The 18,416-nt window shown below is 43.3% G+C and overlaps 1 protein-coding gene across 3 annotated transcripts in view; it reads left to right on the plus strand.

The window, feature by feature from the left end:
- TBC1D1 (TBC1 domain family member 1) overlaps positions 1-18,416 on the plus strand; it is a 208,410-nt gene that overhangs the window by 84,368 nt on the left and 105,626 nt on the right. For all 3 annotated transcript variants that reach the window (XM_054582037.1, XM_054582038.1, XM_054582039.1), the window contains one exon: positions 15,957-16,475. In XM_054582037.1, the coding sequence (XP_054438012.1) occupies positions 15,957-16,475 (519 nt within the window). The remainder of the gene's footprint in view (positions 1-15,956; positions 16,476-18,416) is intronic.

The raw sequence follows: 18,416 nt of genomic DNA on the forward strand, positions 1-18,416 counted from the left end.
AAAAGGAATGGCTACTTGGTAAGAATTGGTTATTTCAAGAAAAGCACTAAAATGATAAGAGATGGAAGCCTGTTTCTATTAATCTGAATGAAGTTCAGGATTCTTGAACACACGTGACAGGCTTTGTTCAGGAATGTAGTTAATGCTGTAAAAGCTAGTGTGGTATACTTAAAATGTAAATGATTGATATACAGTTGACCCTTGAACAATGCAGATTTAGGGGTACTGATCCCCTGTGTAGTTGAAAAGCTGCATATAATTTTTGATTCCCCCAAAACTTAAGTTGTCCCTTGGTGTCCACTGGGGATTGGTTCTAGGACCCTTGGCACATAACAACATCCATGGGTGCTCAAGTCCCCTACACGAAATGGTGAAGATCAGTGCATACAGTCTGCCCTCTGCATCATGGACTTCTAACCGCTGACTGAACACAGTACAAGGGTCAACTGTATTTATAAGACATGGACCAGAACTCATTCTGGTAATCATGCATTAGTAACTTTGAATTTTTAACATTGGCTTAGAAACGATCACCGACCTCACAGAGGCTGGTGACAGGGCTGTGACTGGGCTGTCATGTACGTTTGTGCAGGTTGCATATGGCACTCGGCCAATGGCAAATGTAGGGGCTGAGATCCAGCCCGAACTCGGCTTACTGAGGCCTGCTACCCTGGGGTTTTGTCTGCGAGGTGGAGGCAGACAGAGGTTTGGCTTTTAATAATCTGAACAAAAGCACCATATGTGTGGGGGCAGCCCTATGCTAGAAATGATTTTGTGTTTAAAAAATTAACATAGTTGTTGTCAACATGATTCTCTACTGTGCCCACAAATGTAATATTTTGAATCACGTTCATTTTACTGCATTTTCTAGGAAGTAATAGGAGTATTTATCTGATTAATGAAGCTAATTGTTTGTCTAAACTAATGTTTGAACTGTTCATAAAATAGATCAGTTCTTATTATTGTCACAATTTTGATTTAAGCTGAAGATTTTTGTTTTAAGTACCTATGCATATGCAAGGACATTATTTTAAATATTGCTTTTAGACTCATCTAAAGTTTTTGGTTTCCATAGATATTCAAGTTTTATTTTTTGGATTGTCTTTCCAGATTTAAAGGATATTATGTTATGTAGTGAAGCATTTGGGGCATGTGGAAATGTATGCTATTTCACTTATCCATTGAAATAATTTATTATATATTTAAAATGATTTTTTTCCCCTCTCTCCAAATAATTTTGCCTCTGGAAACCCTTAACTAATTAACAGTAGACAGTAATCTCTAAAAAACCTTAAAGTTTAAGAACAATGTACTTTTTAAAAAACTAAAAATAACCTTTTTTAAGATTGCAGAGGCAGTATGTGATAGTTATGGAAAACAATATACTCATTAGCAAAAATAACAAACCCCACCATATTACTGCTACCTGCGAGATGAACACAGGTAGCCTCTTCCAGATCTTTCTTATTGATAAGGACTGATTTAAGTTGTACCTCTTTTGCTGAAAATAAGCAGAAGAAATAACAGCTCTCTTCATAAACGCTTTTTCTTTCATCTTTTTCAATTTTTGACTAGAATGCCCAAGTGGACTGGGAGTAGATGGTGAGAGGAATTACGCCGTGAGCACACCCTGATTTCACTATCTGCACACTTTCCATTTTCTGTTCAGGAATAAAATGTTGAATTTCATGCATAACTATTGAATTGTAATTTGTGTTCAGATTTCCGGATTTTTTTTTTTTGGTCTCAACATTTCCATCCAACCAGCTAACCGTTCTCACCAGTTTTACCTTCCAAGTTGTTCTTCATTTTCTCCCCTCCTCTCCATCCGTCTTCCCACTGCCCTTGCCGAGGTGGTCCTGCCTTCCTCCCCAGCTGCCTGTATTTCCTTCATCTTTCATTTCCTGAGTCCGAGTGTGGGGAACGGTGCCTGGCACTGGGTGGCAAGGCCCCTGCTTCCAGGGACTGATCATCTTGCGGGGGCTGCAGGCAGGTCACTAAGCTACTCCACTCAGCATCCTCCTGCCTGTCGTGCTTCCTTGGCTCTCTTGTCTGGCGAACCCGGCCCCTCCACAGCAGCCTGTGACCTGCTGGAAATGTGAGCTGGCCCGGCTGCGCCTGTCTCGGACCCTGGGTTTGCTGACAGCCCGGGGCAGGGGATGCTGGGCCTGGCACCTCCCTCCTGCCTCTCCTGACAGACCTCTGCTTGGAGGCAGCCCAGGGCCCCTCTCCTTTGGGCAGGGCTCTGTCACCCCGCTCCTCCTGACCTGCCCAGCCCTGAGCGCAGGTGCCTGGCCTCTGTTCACGGGCTGAGACAAACGTTAACTAGATTCAAGGGAACGTGTCAGAAGCTGAGCTTTCTCCTCGGCAGCGTATGTAGGAAATATCGGGGTCCCACTTTCTCTACCTAATGTTAGGTAAGGTTAGAAAATGAAGGCAGGAGGGAGCCTTGTTTGTTTCCTTCATTGTATTCTAAAGAGTTTACATACAGTACTTTGGCATATTTTCAAGTAAATGTATTTAAATTGAGGTGAATTAGCATTACATTATTCACTTTACACTTTAAGGAGGAGAAACAGAAAATTGCCATTTATTTGCCTCTCACATTAAAGTGTGTGTGTTCAGTAAACACACTGACACAGGCCTGCAGCGTCCACAGGAATGAATCCAACAGCATCCCACCCCCAGCCAAAGCATGGTGTGGAGGCAGGCTCTGCATTGTGACCTGTGTGACCCGGCGGGCCAGGGCCTGGGAACCGGGCAGTGCCGCAGAGGGGGTGTGTGAACGGGACCTGGAAGAACCAGATGATAGTGGAGAGTTTGTGGAGGAGCATTCTAGTGTCAAGGCTGCTCTGCTCACTTATAGTTGTCAAATGTGAGCTGCTACCCAAATGAACAGTTTCTCGAAATGAGGATTCAAAGGTATTTATTTTGTCATGTTTTTCCTATTCTCCCACTGGCAGGGATAATTGCAAGTTGATTGAAAATAATTTTCATCTGCATATTAGACTCAATTATCATATTCAAGGACTAGCTAGGCAAAAAAAAAATCACTTCAGAATTGAGTATTTGTAACATTTGGAAAGAGTTGTAATGTCTTTATATTAATGAAGCACTTACATTATGTAGAAATTAATTCCATAACTCTAACTAATGGACACTTGAGTTTTACCCAACAGAGTTTTCTTTCCTTATTGACTGCATCATGCCACTTTAATTTCTCTCTGTAGATTGTGGTGGCTGTAGCTTCTGGTGCAGCTCTCTCATTTTCTTTTGGCTTTATGTTTGCCTTGGAATGGGGGGATAACTTTGTTGCATTAATCATTTAAGCAAAATATACCCAGCATGGTCTCAAGAGAGATGACTGCTGATGGTGTTGATCTGTCTTATCCTCGAGTTAGTTATAATTTGTTCTCCCAGCTCCCTGGACTTCCTTCAGTCCTGGGATCCGAGGACAGAAGTCAGGGGTGGGGGCCCATGAACCTGGATAGGGAAAAAAATTGCATCTTCATTTTTACTAACTTCTTACTAAAATTTAACATTGTCTTCAATGATTAATGTAGCCATCCAACCGAGCAGCACAAGCAGCTCCTGTGGTGGTAACATCAGTCAAATCCGTTACTTTTATGTTGCGTTGTAGATGTTACACATTTCCAAAAACTGCTGTCCATGCTCATCATTAATTTGAATCCCAGCAGTTACTGGACTTGCGTCATAGGGGTCAATCAGAGGGGTCTATGGAACAAAGTTTAGGAGCCTCCGCTTTGTGCATTTGAGAGAAGGCATGTCAGCATTTGCTTCAGGAGGACTGGTAGGAAGGTGGGATATATAATTAAAAGCTAAAATACTGCCTTTCAACCTCAGATGCCTACCATCCCACACAGCCTGCCTTGCCTGTTGCCCTCAATCCACAGCAGCACAACAATGTAACACAACCTCAATATAGCTCTTGTGGTCATGGTGTAATGTATGCTCACCACACACAAAAAAGGGTTAAACTACGTTCTCTACAGCAGGGGTCCCCAATCTCAGGCCATTACGAGTCCGGGCCTGGTAGGAACTGGGCCGTGCAGCAGCATGTGCACTTGAATGTAATGTGCTCGAATCATCCCTAAACCATCCCCCCATCCCCACACGGGTCTGTGGAAAAATTGTCTTCCACGAAACCGGTCCCTGGTGCCAAAAAGGTTGGGGACTGCTGCTCTGTAGCTTTTGGAAAAAATACATGATCCAGTTTTCATCCAAACTTGGTTAAAATAAAAATAGGTTAGGATCTTAGAAGGGTCAGACTTCAGCTGTCTAGAAAAATCCTATAACCCGAAAGGACTTAGTCCCAGGGTTTCTGGTTTACTATTTTTGCAGCATTCGTTCCTTCTGCACGTATTTGGCACATGCATACTGTATGCAGGCATTGTCTTGGGGATGTTACAGATCCATCATGATTCTCTTCTAAAGCCTACATGAGACATTTCTTTCTCATCGGTAGAATTCCTGGAGTTTGCTACAGTTTTATTTTCAGTTGCAACCGTTCATACACTGAACAAATTTATTGAGTTCTCGCTGTGTGCCAGGCAGTGGAACTGACCTTCAAGCACTGATGTGTTTTGTGCTCCGCAGTTGGCAGGGCTGTCCTGAATATGCCACGAACGCTGCTTGCCATGCCTAGACCTGCGCAGTATTTTTCCCACTCTGTCCTGTGGGCCCTTGTATTCTGCTGCCTCCATTCCCCTTTTCGTCAGAGCCCCTGCTCTTCAATATTTGGGATTGCTGCAAAGTTGGGGCCGGGTGAGGTAGGGGAGAGTCCCGTTGCCTACAGGGTGCTTGGAAAGGTGCTAAAATCTTTCAGTGATTGGCGTTATCTACTTCTGGCTAATACAGACTTTTTTTGTCATTTATTAGTAGTTGTGTACTGAAAGGTATTTGGGATAATAACAGGCTCATTGCTCTTAGGTACTGTTACTTTATTATTTTATTTTATTTTTTAGTGGCTTAATAGAACCGTTTATTTGCATGTGGTTTTGTGGGTAAGGAATTTGGGGAGGGCTGTACCCGGCGGTTTGTCCACCTGGCTTCATGAGGGGGCAGCAAGGTCTGGGTGATGCCCTTCCAAGGTGGCATCTTTGCTCACGTGTCAGATGCCTCAGGGCTCCTGGGCTTTTCTCGCTGCGCAGCTGGGGCCTCAGACCCCAGGGCTTCATCATGTGGCCTGGGCTTCTCAGGCACTGTTATTTGTGCAGAATTTGGACCTTTTCTTAAATTGCAAACATTAAGGTAACAGCCAGCATTTATGGGGAGTTAATATGTGCTAGGCCCTATTCTAACAACTTTCACGTTCATTGTTTAATTTAATCTTCGAAACAAGCTACAAGGCAGCCAGTAGTATCCTATGTTGATGGGAGAGGACGCGGAGGTTCCAGGAGGCCGTGTCACTGGGCCAGGCTGGCACGGGAAGCGGGCCGTAGCGTTGGGAGCTCATTTCAGCCTTCCAGTTACAGAATTCCCCTGTGGGGTCAGTCAGCTAGTGGGTAGATTCATGGCTCCAGCTGGGGCAGGATTTAGGGCTGACTTTGTCCTAATAGTGGTGACCAGCAGCAATGAGAGTTCATTTCCGTCTTTTAAAAGGTTATTCTGTTTCAGCTTCTGCTTCCAGATGTCCCTCCTAATGGAATATTTTGCTCCTGTCTAGCAGGCAATTCTGGGATCACTCTTAATTTCTCCTGCTTACCTCCCTTCCCACAACGCGCACACAAACACCTTACACACTCTAAAACATAACTGGGGGTCCAGAGGGTGTGTGCAAAGGTTGGGATGCTTATCACACATTTTCCGAAACAGCTTATTATTGAGCAGAGTTGATTACAATTAGTATAAGGTAAATTGGAATTGGACCCTGAATAGGTTTAAAAATTATTTTTTAAGGTATTCCCACAGGGTACAGTGTTTGCAGTGAATGAAATTGCTGCTGTGGTTCTCAGAAGGGAATGAGATGGTCCTGTATGGGTTGCATGTCAGTGGTTCTAGATGCCCATGAGATGAGTAAGTTTCAGGGCACCGGCCCTTCCTCTTTTTGGTAAAGGAAATGACCATTCAGTGTACACAAAGAACCACATGCAAGAAAAACCAAACTGTTAACTGTGGATAGTTCTGGGCTGGGATTATGGGTGACTTTATATGCTTTTCTTTCTTACACATGGTCGTATATTAAGCTTATTATTGGAAGTAAAAGAAGACTAACAAACACACTCTGTTGCATGTTGTAAAAGGCGGCTGGATTACTGAGAGGTGATCAGACAGTCAGTTCTTGTTTTTCTTTGGTTCTTGAGGTTGGCCCTCTCACGCCAAGGCAAGATGCCACAGCCCAGCCCGCCTGTCCCTGGGGCTCCTGGAAGGGAGTCAGAGGCAGGGCTCAAGGCGTTCCTCTCTCCTGTCCCTTCTGCTCAGTAGCAGCCTGCCCGCAAAAGGTCTTGGTCATAAAACAACTGACCTTTCAGTTCATCCCAGAGATGTCAGCCCCCGTGGCCCACAGGCTTATTGGCTGGAGGGGACTTGGGAGCCCCGGCCCCAGAGAACGGGGAAGCAGTGTGTGTGTACCAAGGCAGCATCTTAGAAAAATTGTATGTTGTATTTTCCTCTTAAAACAAAGGGGTAAAGAGGAAAAGAATTCAAGAGCAAAGCCTCCATTTTCCAGTTAGCTGCCTCAATTCTGATTCCATTCAGTATGTTTTAAGTACACAGAGTGAAACTAAGGTGCTGTCTGGGGCCGGTTACACATGAGTCTGGGCTATTTGCTCATTATACTGGGAAGTAAAGTTCTGACCTGTGGTATTGGCAGTGAGCATGTCCCCTCCTGAGTTTGTGTTTGGCCCGCGTGGTGCTGTTCCCAGACTCACTGAGTTACCTGGATCCTGAGACACCACACAGCTTCCGCGGGGACAGCTCTGTTTCTTGTTGCCGAAACTCAGAGCCCTGGCACAGGGAACTCTCTCCCATTCAATTCCTTTTGTTAGGGGTGAGGGGCAAGCAAAGCTTTTACCAAAGAAAAAAGGCCTGCCCTGGGAGGTCTGGCTGAAACCCAGAGAATTCCTTTGTTGTATTTTCCATTGAGGCAGATCCTGCTTACAGGTAAGCAAAGGAGGGATGTGAACCGGGGAGAGGGCAGCGCCACGCGCCGCTCCCGCGGCCGCCACTGAGGACGGGCACCAGCTCAGCGGCAGGCGTGGGCCCTGGTGCCAGGGGAAGAAGGTTGCCTTTCGAAGAATCAGAATGGTTGTTGACTGGCACACTGGACCTGTGTGTGAGACACCGTGTAGACACTGCGAAGAACCCATGTTTTTTGGTCCTGTTGTTCAGTCCTTTTGTGTTACGTGTGATTACAGCCTTTTCTCATTTTCCACAGCAGGGAGCACAGGGGCCTGGGAATAATGAGGAAGCAAGTCACTCAAACGTGATTTCCCTGTGGCCCCTTCTGAACATTTTTTGATATGATCTAAAGTTTCACATATTCCCTTTTATAGAGGGAAAAAGTTGAGACCATTCAGACTCCCCGGGGTCTTTGGCGGCTGGTTTTGTTCTAAGAAAAGCAGAGTTTGTTAAATATATAAATCACCCTGTGTGCTCATAATAATTTATTTGAAATGTACTCCATGCTGAGTTCGTATTTCTGTCTTAACCTCCTGAACACTTCTCCTGCAGCGCTTAGCTTTCACTTTGTTTAGTCATTTGCGTATTTGTTTATTCCCTCTGTGGGGTCCCTGAAGGAGAAGATCTATGTGTGATTTCTCTTTGTATTCCCAGTAGAATTTGGCATGAAGTTTTATACATAGCAGGAGCATTAACAAGACTCTTACTGTCAAGTGACAGACACCCAGCATAAAATGGCATAATAATAATAAAAAAGATTTATTGGCACATGAGTCTCAGTTTTTCGGCTTCAGGTGTAGCTGGACGCAGGGTCTCAGTCGTATCAGAACCACCATTCTCACCCTCTCTTCCATTCCGTCCCTCCCTGGCTTTGCTTCACCTCCCCTGGAACTTGCTGGCACGCGTTTGTGTGCAATGACACCCGCAGTTCCAGGCTTACAGCCTCAGAACTCTTAAGTCCAAAAGCCAGATTCCTCAGCGTGGGCACTACTGACATTTTGGACCAGATAATTCTGCTGTCCAGATTCTCCTGTGCATTGTGGGATGTGCGGCAGCATCGCTGGTCTAGTGGCATTTCTCACCCTTCATTTGCAACAACCCAAAATAGGGACACTGCCAAATATCCGCTGGGGGAGCAGAATTGCCCCTGCTCGAGAATGACTGGGCTAAAGCAATAGCAAGTTTCTTTTTTCCTACTAATTCCATAAAATGCCTAGGCCTAGTAGTCCATGGTCTGGTATGTGCACAACCCTGAACTGACTGTGTTGGCGGGGTGGGGTCATGGAGTACGCTGGTGGGCTTCTGCCAAGGGCGCAACCCCCAGGACGCGGGGCTGGGCCTGTGTGACCCACCCAACCATTGGAATGGGAGTGGGGCTAACTGCTATTTATAATTAGAGGAAAGGGGATGGAGTTTATATAAAACCAAAACAAAAGATTAAAAAAAAAATCCCAACGCAAAAGCCACATGGCCCACCATAGGCTGGGAAGTCTTTCTGAGCTGAGCGCGAAGCCTCGAAGCCTCAGTGTGGCAGCAAGAGGGTGTGTCTCGTATCGGCAGCTGCTCGCTGGCTCTTCTGCTTACGAGCTGGTAACTTGGGGTTAGTTTTTCCTATACTTCTCACTGAAATTAGATCATGCCTGTGAAAATATATTTTTGCAAAATTTTTATTGCAGTGTAACATACAAACAGTTAGTTGTACATGTCACGCGCTCAGTGACTCCACAGCCGGAATGATCTCGCCTAGCCAGCGGCCCCTCCCAGTCAGCCACCCTCCAGGAGGAATTATTGAAAATCACACGGCCTCCTATCATCAGAGTTCAGTTCAGTTTTGCCTCTTTCAAACTTTTGCAAAAATGGAATTATACCTTGTGGTTCTTTTACCTGCTCTTATTCATTATGATGTTAGAACATTTACCCATAGTATTGCCTATTGAATAGCTTGTTTATTCTCATTCTGCGTGTTTTTGATTGTGTGACTCTGCCACATGCTTTTCAGTTCTGTTGATGGACAGTGGGTCGTTTCTGGTTTTCGACTGTTAGAAACGCTGTGGCTGTCCCTGTATGCAGCTGTTGGTGAACCAAGACCCTTCTCTGCTGTGAGCCCTGGGCTGTGCAATTGCCGGCACCTGCACTAGGGTTTTATTGGATTGGCCAACAAGTGTGTTTATTTTTTTCCGTAAGACAAAAGACACATTTTTCATTTTCACCAATAACTTTATTGATTTGATGTTTTTGAGTATATTGGCCATCTCCTGCTATTGGCTTCTAGTGGGTAGGGGCCTGCGGTGCTGTAAAACACCTTCCAATGCCTAAGACACCCCACAGCAAAGAATTATCTGGCTAAAATGTCAATAGTACAAGGAACTTCACAAACCACTTTTGACATGTTTTCTCAGCCACAGCACCTTCTCCATACACTGCACAAATCTTTTCTGCATTTGAGTAACATTTTTACCTTTCTTGAAATAATAAAGCATAATACACCAAAATTGTTGCTGATTTTCTTCCATCTTCAATGTTAAAACAGCTGCACAAAAATTCACCAATTTTGATAAATTTTTTTAAAAATGCACCCTGACAGCTGTCTAATACAATCTAACACAATTGTTTGGAATGACATTAAAGACAACTAAGCACTGCTAGAGAGGCATTGTATGGAAAAAACATAATGGACTTTTTGGCCAACCCAACAGAAAAGGGACTTCAACTTCCTTTTTCAAAGATTTTGTAACACACATAACTAATATTGGGTGATTGCTATTATTAACTGCTAGTTCATATTTACATTTCTTAATCTTTGAGAGATTATTTTGAAGTTAACTTTGATAAAAATGATAGGCTAGTTTTTGTTTGTTTTTTTTAATGAGGTGCTCACTCTTATGTATTTGATTAGCTGAGACCTCTGAAATGCAGTGAATTTATTTGCCAATCAAATTTGCCCTTAAGTGGTATAAAGAGCTCATCAGGTATCTGGGTAGTGATTCTGTGTTTTTGTCTTCACTAGTTTGTTCTCTGCTGTAAGCGTGGTCTGAGCAGCTGGGGGAGCAGAATTGCCCCTGCTCGAGAATGACTGGGCTAAAGCAATAGCAAGTTTCTTTTTTCCTACTAATTCCATAAAATGCCTAGGCCTAGTAGTCCATGGCCGCTAAATCAGTCACCTTGGGGTATGATGGTGTAGGGGACAGGGTGAGGAGCGGGCGTTCCTTACCCCGGGGCATGACGAAAGACAGATGGTAAGTCTGGGCTTCTGCCCGTTAGACCTGTGGGGGCTTCTGAAAACTGCAGGTGCCGGGGCCCCACCACCAAACCAAACTGCCTGCTTCATCTACACTGGGGTGGGGCTAGACATTCGGTTTTTAAAACATTGGCAGTTCTAACATGCAGCCACATTTGAGCTGTGAATAAATACACCAAATGAAGAGGGTTGGGCTTTGAGGACTGATGTTCCCAGGTTGAACATTCAATGATTTATTCTATGATTTCTGTCAATATTTGTACTAACCAGTCAAAATGGTTTGTCTTTTAAAACTTGTTTTAGAAAACTTACAAAATAATTTCATAATGTTTCAGTGATATCTTCTACTCTTTCATTTCCTTTCTTACCTTCTGCCTCTCTCTTTTGTTCACTCTTGCAGCTATTAAATCACTTCATAGGTTGGATTTTAGACTCGCCGTTTTAGAGGGTTGTAGAAATGTGTTGGTCTAATCAAAAGGTTGTGGTGAATCTTTCAAATGATTATCTGGAGTAAGATGCTGAGTTTTGTGTTTGCATAGACTCTTTCCATGTGGTTTGGAAGCTCTGCTTATCCAGCCTGCCATTACAGAGCGAGGGGAGCTGAGTACTACTATTTAACACGATGAAAGATATGAATGGATGAGGGCGTGTGGCCCTGTGTTAGGGGCTAGCAGTCATTAGCATTTCATATGTGCCAGACGCTTCCTCAGCCAGCTAATGAGCACGTCAGATCTCTCTTCTGGGAAGATGTAATACATTAATCTGACCTTGTGGCTAATTGTAAGCACAAAGCAGGAGTTGAGACCTCTCTACTCAGGGCCAGCCATCTCTGGCACACATTCTGTGCCTTCCTCATGTTTGTGTTTTAGCATCTGTCACAAATTATTGAAAATCACATATTTAGACATGTCTCTTACATCCTGCACGACCAGCCTCCCAAGTCAGGAAGAATCATGTCTCACTCATTGTAGGAGGTGTTTTCACATCTCTGTGTTGAAGCTGATCTCAGCAGGCCAAACTGTGGGATGTAAATGCTCACATATGTCCTCTCTAGATATTGTCGACAGGTGTTTTATTCTATTTAAATAATTTAAAATAGAGTGAGGAATATACTTGATAATGTAGTTTTCTTCCCCTGTTTACATTGTTTATCACCAACAAATAAAAAAAACAAAACCCAAACACTACCAACAAAGACAAGGCTGTTCCTTCTGGAAATAATTATGCTGAATAATTATTTTCTGTTTGAAGTACTTGTTTTTAACCCCTTGCAGTGAGCAAACATTTCATCCAAGGGACAAAGTACAGTGTGGCCTGTCATATTTTTGCAGTTTTGGAATGTTTTAATGTAAGTAACAGGAAAAAAAATGCCAGCATTTTAAGTACACATACAGGCTTCTTTAGAGTCATTTAATATTTATTTCTTAGTAGTCAGAAAAACAAAAGTGTAAATGTAAAGTAAAATGACTTTCCATTCTAAATTTTGTTTCAGGAGCTCTTTCCTAAGTTCTTGTGAATAAAATTATACTTTGCAGTATGTTTATAATCCTTTAAAATCCCTAAATCCTTAAAAAGTTAACCCAAATGTTTAAATAAGGGCTTTATTTACAGAATGAACATTTCTGACTCTCTTAGAGTATCATTTTCTAGCTACTTAATAAAAACAATATTCACTTAAGCTTGCTTCAGAAATGTCATACTGGTCATACTATAATGTGTGTTTGTATATGAATTTGAAAGACTTGTTTTGGTTGTGAAATAAGTTAAGATTTCCTTTAAAATTGAGCTTTAGTATAAACTCAAATATGTCAACAGAAGAGTAGTTCAGTAACACTTCATGTCTGAACAGGACCTCTTTATTACTGATGATTACTTTTCGTGATGATTCCTAATGAAAAAGGAAATAAAACCAAACCTTAAACCCTAGGGAATCTAGTCCAGTAAAATGTTTTTTCAGATTCTTATTTTTGCTTTGGTTAATTTTGATTTACTTTATCGGCTTATCTGCAGTCAGCAATGATGTAAATATTATTGCTGTGACTAAACTAAAAAAAGATTTTTGTTAAAAGTACCCAGATCTTATCGGTGGGAATAAATTCCACTGGGCTCAGCGTATTTCGCCTAAAAGGGCCTGTGTATTTGTAAATATTATAACTTGAAGCGTATGCTCTCGTGGAGACTAAAGGTGACCTTCAGGTGTTTTTCAGTTAGATATGCTGCTTTTGGGGGTTAGTATTGGCATCCCCCCTTTATTTTCATGTCTCCATAAGCTGCCCACTCCTGTGGCCCCATCTCAGCCCCTGGTTTATTCTCAGCCGCCTGTTCCTTTCTGGAAGTGGGAGTGCTGACTTCTTCCTGTGCACCTCTGACATCACCTTTGCCTGCCTGCCTGCCTTCCTGCTTCTCTGCCCAAAATGTTGGTGTATCCTAAGGTCCCATCTTTGCCCCCTTCCTTTGCTTTCCCGTTTTCTCTTTCCAAGATGGGGACATCCGAATCTAGATCTCCTGTCATAGAGGCCAGGCCCATTTGTCCGTCTGACCACGAGGTGCCTTTACTTTCAGGTCGTCTTGGTCTCACTCCACCTGTACAAAAGCAGAACTCATTGAAATGTCTCTCCCCAACTTGCTTCTCCTCTGTATTCCTGACTTGGGCTAATAGCACAACCATCTGCCAGGAAATCTAAGCCAGAGCTCTGCGAGGCCCGTGCAGGCTTCAGTGCCCTCTCCGCCTCCTTCCCGGTGATCACCAAGTCCTTTGGATTCCGTCTTCCAGACTCTTTTACTCATCCTTTCTCTCCATCTTCAGTGCTGGCTCTTGCTCAGCTCCCAGCAGACCCCCTGCCAGTTATTTGGTGCTCCATTCCCTCCCCCAGCAGGGCTGCCCTGCTTTCATCTCTCATTTCCAAATCCCTGCCTCCTGGCATCGCATTGTACCTGGGAAAATGTTTGGAAATAAATAAATGATCCAGTTCTCTGATGTAACAAGTAACAGTGTAGGTGAGTCCAGGACAGACTTATGAAGAATGGGGAATTCAGGATTTCCTCACAAGAGGCTATTATACCCTCATTTTTCAGAAAGCAGCACCCGGGTCTGTTCTGGTAATGGGAACTAAACAAACAATAGAGGTTTACACAATTACATGCATTTGGAGCCCATTTTTTATTTAAACAGTCTCCTAGTATACTTGAATGATTTATAGTAATCTTTAAACTTTAGAATTTTAACTTCATGATTAATTGTTGAAACTGTGTTTGGCAATATGCCTTCAAATATTCTGAAATTGTTGTATTCTTCTGGTCAGGATCCCAGTGATTTTTTTTTTTTTAACACAAATTACCTCCTTTATACTCACATCACACACAACACACCAGAGCAGCGAGAGGCGGGCACTGATCTTTGATTACAGCATGGTCATTTTAGGATTATGACTAAAGTATGGAAGAAACTGGTGGTTGGAAAAGCTACCACAGCTCAACCCTGACCAAGGTACAGGGTGTACTCTTCATACCTCTTCTGACCTCGTGGCACAAGGAAACAGTGACTTTCTCTACTTTGTGTGTCTTACTTGAGCCTGTGCCATTTATTACTGAGTCACTACAAATGCATGTGACTTCACACATTTTCTCGCCTTTGATATCTACTGAAAGGCACCATTCCTCACCTCAGATGCGGTAGGGGGCCCAGCATACAGAAATGTCAGTTATTTTAACAAATCTCGAAAGACAGAATAAGCTTTGAATTTCTTGTTCAGATATCGGAGTTAATAATTGGGAAGACTCACATGACTCCTGATAAAGCAATTTCCCACACTTGCTCAGAAAAGCAACAAGGTTCCTTACGTGCATAAATTGATTATTTTTCTTTGAAAAAACATTATTCCTTATCTCACAGAAACAACTTTTAACTGAAATCTCTTAATAAGCATTTTTTTTTTCCAAAGAGAGAAACAGAGGCTGTTGTTGCCAACGTCCTGGGGTGACTTGTTGGCAAAGGTATGAATGAAACCTAGACTTCCTACCTCTTTCTTCTCTTTTTCCTGTCTTTTTTCATATTGATGGACAATTTTTAGGCTTCCATGTGATGTACAGTTATTTGTCAGTAGAAGAATGAGCTATGCTACAGCAAATAGTTCAGATGGATGCTTGATGTCTGTTGATGTTTCACCTTATTTAGTATCATCTAGGCTTTAGGCTTCAGTAATCAATTTTTAAAATATAAAATATTCCTAAAGGTATTTTGACTCTTTATATGATAAAATACCTTAAAAGGATGTATCATAATCTTTTGTGGCAGAGATGTGCTTGATATAAAATCACAGAGAGAAAAATCTTTTGAGTCATTGGGTCTTTGGGGATTATGTCATGAATCCAGAATATAAGTATACTTTTAAAATCTATTAAAACTACCTCTCTTTACTGTATATATTGATCTTTGACCTGAGTTGATAAGGTTTCTTTTTTTTCTTCTTCGCTATAATGCTGTTAAAAAGTCATTGGGCAATGGATATTGTGCTTTAAATCAAATTTTCTTCCATAGGAAAAAGAACAAAATAGCGTTGGGTGTTAGGTCATGACAATAACTAGGCACTTCCTTATGAAGATTGAACCCATGCCTGTTGTGTCTTAGGGCTGTGGCTCTATGTGCGTCATTCAGAAGATGGCCCAGACGCTGCTCACTGGGTGACGGATTCATCTTCCTGTCTGCTGCTGCTTGGACGGATCTCATGCTAAGCTGGTGATGAGACGGTGGAGCAGTCGGGATGACGATAGCACACAAGAGCATTTTGTTCATTCTTTTGGTTGTGACTTTACATTGAACCCTAAAGCTTTGGAGTGCCCATGGGTAGAAGGCCCCTGTGCGTTGCTGTGATAATGACACTGTTGTGGTTGCTTACTCCTTGATTAAAACCTCCAACCTCTGCAGTTAATACTGTTCAACTATTAGGAAATAGAGGACTCGGCATTGAAGAAAATGATGACATTGTGATTTGAAGACATGTTTTATAAGATTGTTTCAGTCTTGTCTTGTCATCCTCATCCCAATCATTTATTGTGGAAGACTTTCCAAGGTACCCTGCCATGAAATCCAGAATAACTGAGTAGTAGTTTGGTGAGCCATCTTGGAGACAAAACTCTCTGGGAGGTGACACCTTCTCCATAGAGGACCTTTAGTTTTGGAGTGGGACCAGCCTGGGTTTGAATCCAAAGCTTGCCATGTCGGTTGGGCATCTGCAGGCCATTTGACAACCTTGCAGGGTGTAGGGGCATGTGAATCCTCTGGCGTAGCCCCTTGGATGTAAGAGGTGCTTAATAAATATGGTTCTTCTTTCTTCTCTTTGAAACTTGTGTGTTTTCTGCCCATGGGAGGGCAGACTTTTTTAAAGAAGGCTAGTAAACTGACAGACAAATGTCAGAAAAGGAACACACAGATTCCCTGTTGGGCTTTCCTTTGTTTGGCTCCATGGGATGGCATGTGCGGTGGGCCGGTGGTTGGTGGGGGATGGTGGTTTTGGCTCACTGTGAGCAGGAGTACCGGCTACCGCGTGCTCCAAGGTAACGCTCCGTCCTCTCTCGGCAGGTGCCTGAGATCATCAGCTCCATCCGCCAGGCCGGGAAGATTGCCCGCCAGGAGGAGCTCCATTGCCCGTCGGAGTTTGATGACACGTTTGCCAAGAAGTTCGAGGTGCTCTTCTGTGGCCGGGTGACCGTGGCGCACAAGAAGGCCCCTCCAGCCCTGATCGACGAGTGCATTGAGAAGTTCAATCACATCAGCTGCAGCAGGAAGGCCGAATGTGACTCGGCCTCCCGGAATTCCGAGACCGCCAGCCCGGCAGGGGGGCTTTCCTTCACAGACAAGGTCCGATCTGCGCTGCAGCCGGCGGGGAACGTGGAGCAGAGCCGCTGGCCCATGCGCAAGTCCTTTTCGCAGCCTGGCCTGCGCTCCTTGGCCTATAAGAAGGAATTTCAAGATGGAAGCCTTCGAAGTCACAGCTTCTTCAGCTCTTTTGAGGAAGGCGACATTGAGAACCACCTCCTCAGTGGACACAATATTGTGCAGCCCACAGATATTGAGGAAAATCGAACTATGCTCTTTACGGTAAAATATCACCAAGCCTCAAGCTCATTCCCAGTCTGGGATAATGCGTTCAAAAGAAAATCTGCTTTGTTGAGCAAAGATGCTTAGTAAATTGCTTTGGGATTTATGAGCGAACTCATATATTTTTATACTGAATAATTCTGTTCTCATGTTAAAACCCCTGCTTTAGTCCTAAGCTTTAAAATCATCAATGGGAAAGATAAAGAGAATCCTTGTACACTTTTTATCTCCCTGCACCATGGTTGTAAAGATACCTCTTCAGTGTGGCAAGAACATAATTAATATGTGTAAAAGAGGCCCAAGAAGGGATTTTTAAAAATGTACATTAATTTCAAGTAATCTATTTCAACAAAATCTTTTTGGAAAATATTCCTTCCTTCCTGTTTCACTAATTTTCAAAGCATTTACCCTTTATTAATAGGGATAATTGAAATTAGAGATGATGTGATTTTTTAAAATTTATACCCAAACTGAAATACTAGTTTAGCCAACTGCCTGCTCACTTGTTTTCCTACAAGTTTGATAAACTGAAAATGGACCAAATGTCAGAAAAGGAATGGACAGGGAGGCTGTCCCTGGCCGTTGGGGGTCCTGGGTCCCATGCTGGCCTGGGCTTTTCTGCATGGGCTTGGCCCCCCGGGAGCCCCCTGGGTCCGAGCTGATGGGTTCGAGCTCTCCCAGCAGTCAGCTGGCCTCTGAAAGTACAGAGAACTGATTGTTCTTGACTCTCCTTCTCTGTTTTTCTTCTGGCTTAAGGCTGATCAACATTGTAGAGAAAGCAAAATTATCCGAAATGCCATGCCTTGTTTTGGGACCTCGCTCAGGGCAGTGAGGTGGCTGAGGGATAAGGAAGCCGGCTGCGTAGGTTAATGCTCATGGCTGCATTAAGAGCAAGAGAGTGAGTCAAGGCTGAGTTCTTCCTCTCTTCACCATAGACCTAGTATTCTACTTGGCAGTCAGCCTTGTGCTTTAACCTATATTTTTTAAAAAATCCCTCTTGGTGTCATTGGGAAAGCTGCTTGGTGCCTTTATTTTCAAGTACTTAACGTGTGACTGCTGTATACATTGTCCCCTGCAAACACTAGAAATACAGCAGTGAACAAGACACATGGTCTCTGCCCATATGGAATTTAGATTCTGGTAAGAGAGACCAACAACTGATCGCAAGTAATTATTTCATTACCATTGTGATAAATGGTGTAAAGGATAAGTAGGTGATGCTGCAAGAGCATCTCTAGAATCAGGGAAGACTTCTTTGAGGAAGTGATTTCCATTGAGCAGAGGTTTCAGCATAGACAACTGGAAGAATATCGTGGGTTCAGGAAGCAGCAGGAGAGGAGGCCGCGGGGGAGGGTGACAGCTGGCCATTGCCGCTCAGCCCTGTACTGAAGTCTGTTATGCTGACGCACATCAGTAAGACAGTGTCAACTTATGCTAATACTCTTAACTTTAAAAAGTCAAGTAAGTAGTATAGGAATGCCTGACACACAGTATGTACTCCACAAATGGTAGGGTTATTTTAACAATAATTTAAAAAGACTTTTCAGTAAAAAAAATCATTAAAGATTTCATTTATTTATTTTTAGAGACAGGGGAAGGGAGGGAAAAGAGAGGGAGAGAGACATCAATGTGTGGTTGCCTCTCACACACCCCTTACTGGGACCGCAACCCAAGCATGTGCCCTGACTGGGAATTGAACCAGTGATCACTTTGTCAGGCTGGCACTCAGTCCACTGAGCCACACTAGCCAGGGCTCAATAAAAAAATTATTAGAGAAGTGTTTTGGAAGTTTCACAAGAGAGCCTCTGTTTTCTGGTAGATTCCTCATGGGGGTAGAGGGGTGGGAGCTGAGGCTTTGTTGCTAACTTTTGGTCCTTTCATCTCAAAGAAGGCCTCTGTCTTATGCAGGTGATTTCACTAAGTTGTCTTATGCTACCCAAA

This window comes from Pteronotus mesoamericanus, unplaced genomic scaffold (genome assembly GCF_021234165.1).
Source record: "Pteronotus mesoamericanus isolate MK-2021 breed Mesoamerican mustached bat unplaced genomic scaffold, CSHL_Meso_final contig_68, whole genome shotgun sequence".
In the NCBI taxonomy this organism is placed as follows: domain Eukaryota; kingdom Metazoa; phylum Chordata; class Mammalia; order Chiroptera; family Mormoopidae; genus Pteronotus; species Pteronotus mesoamericanus.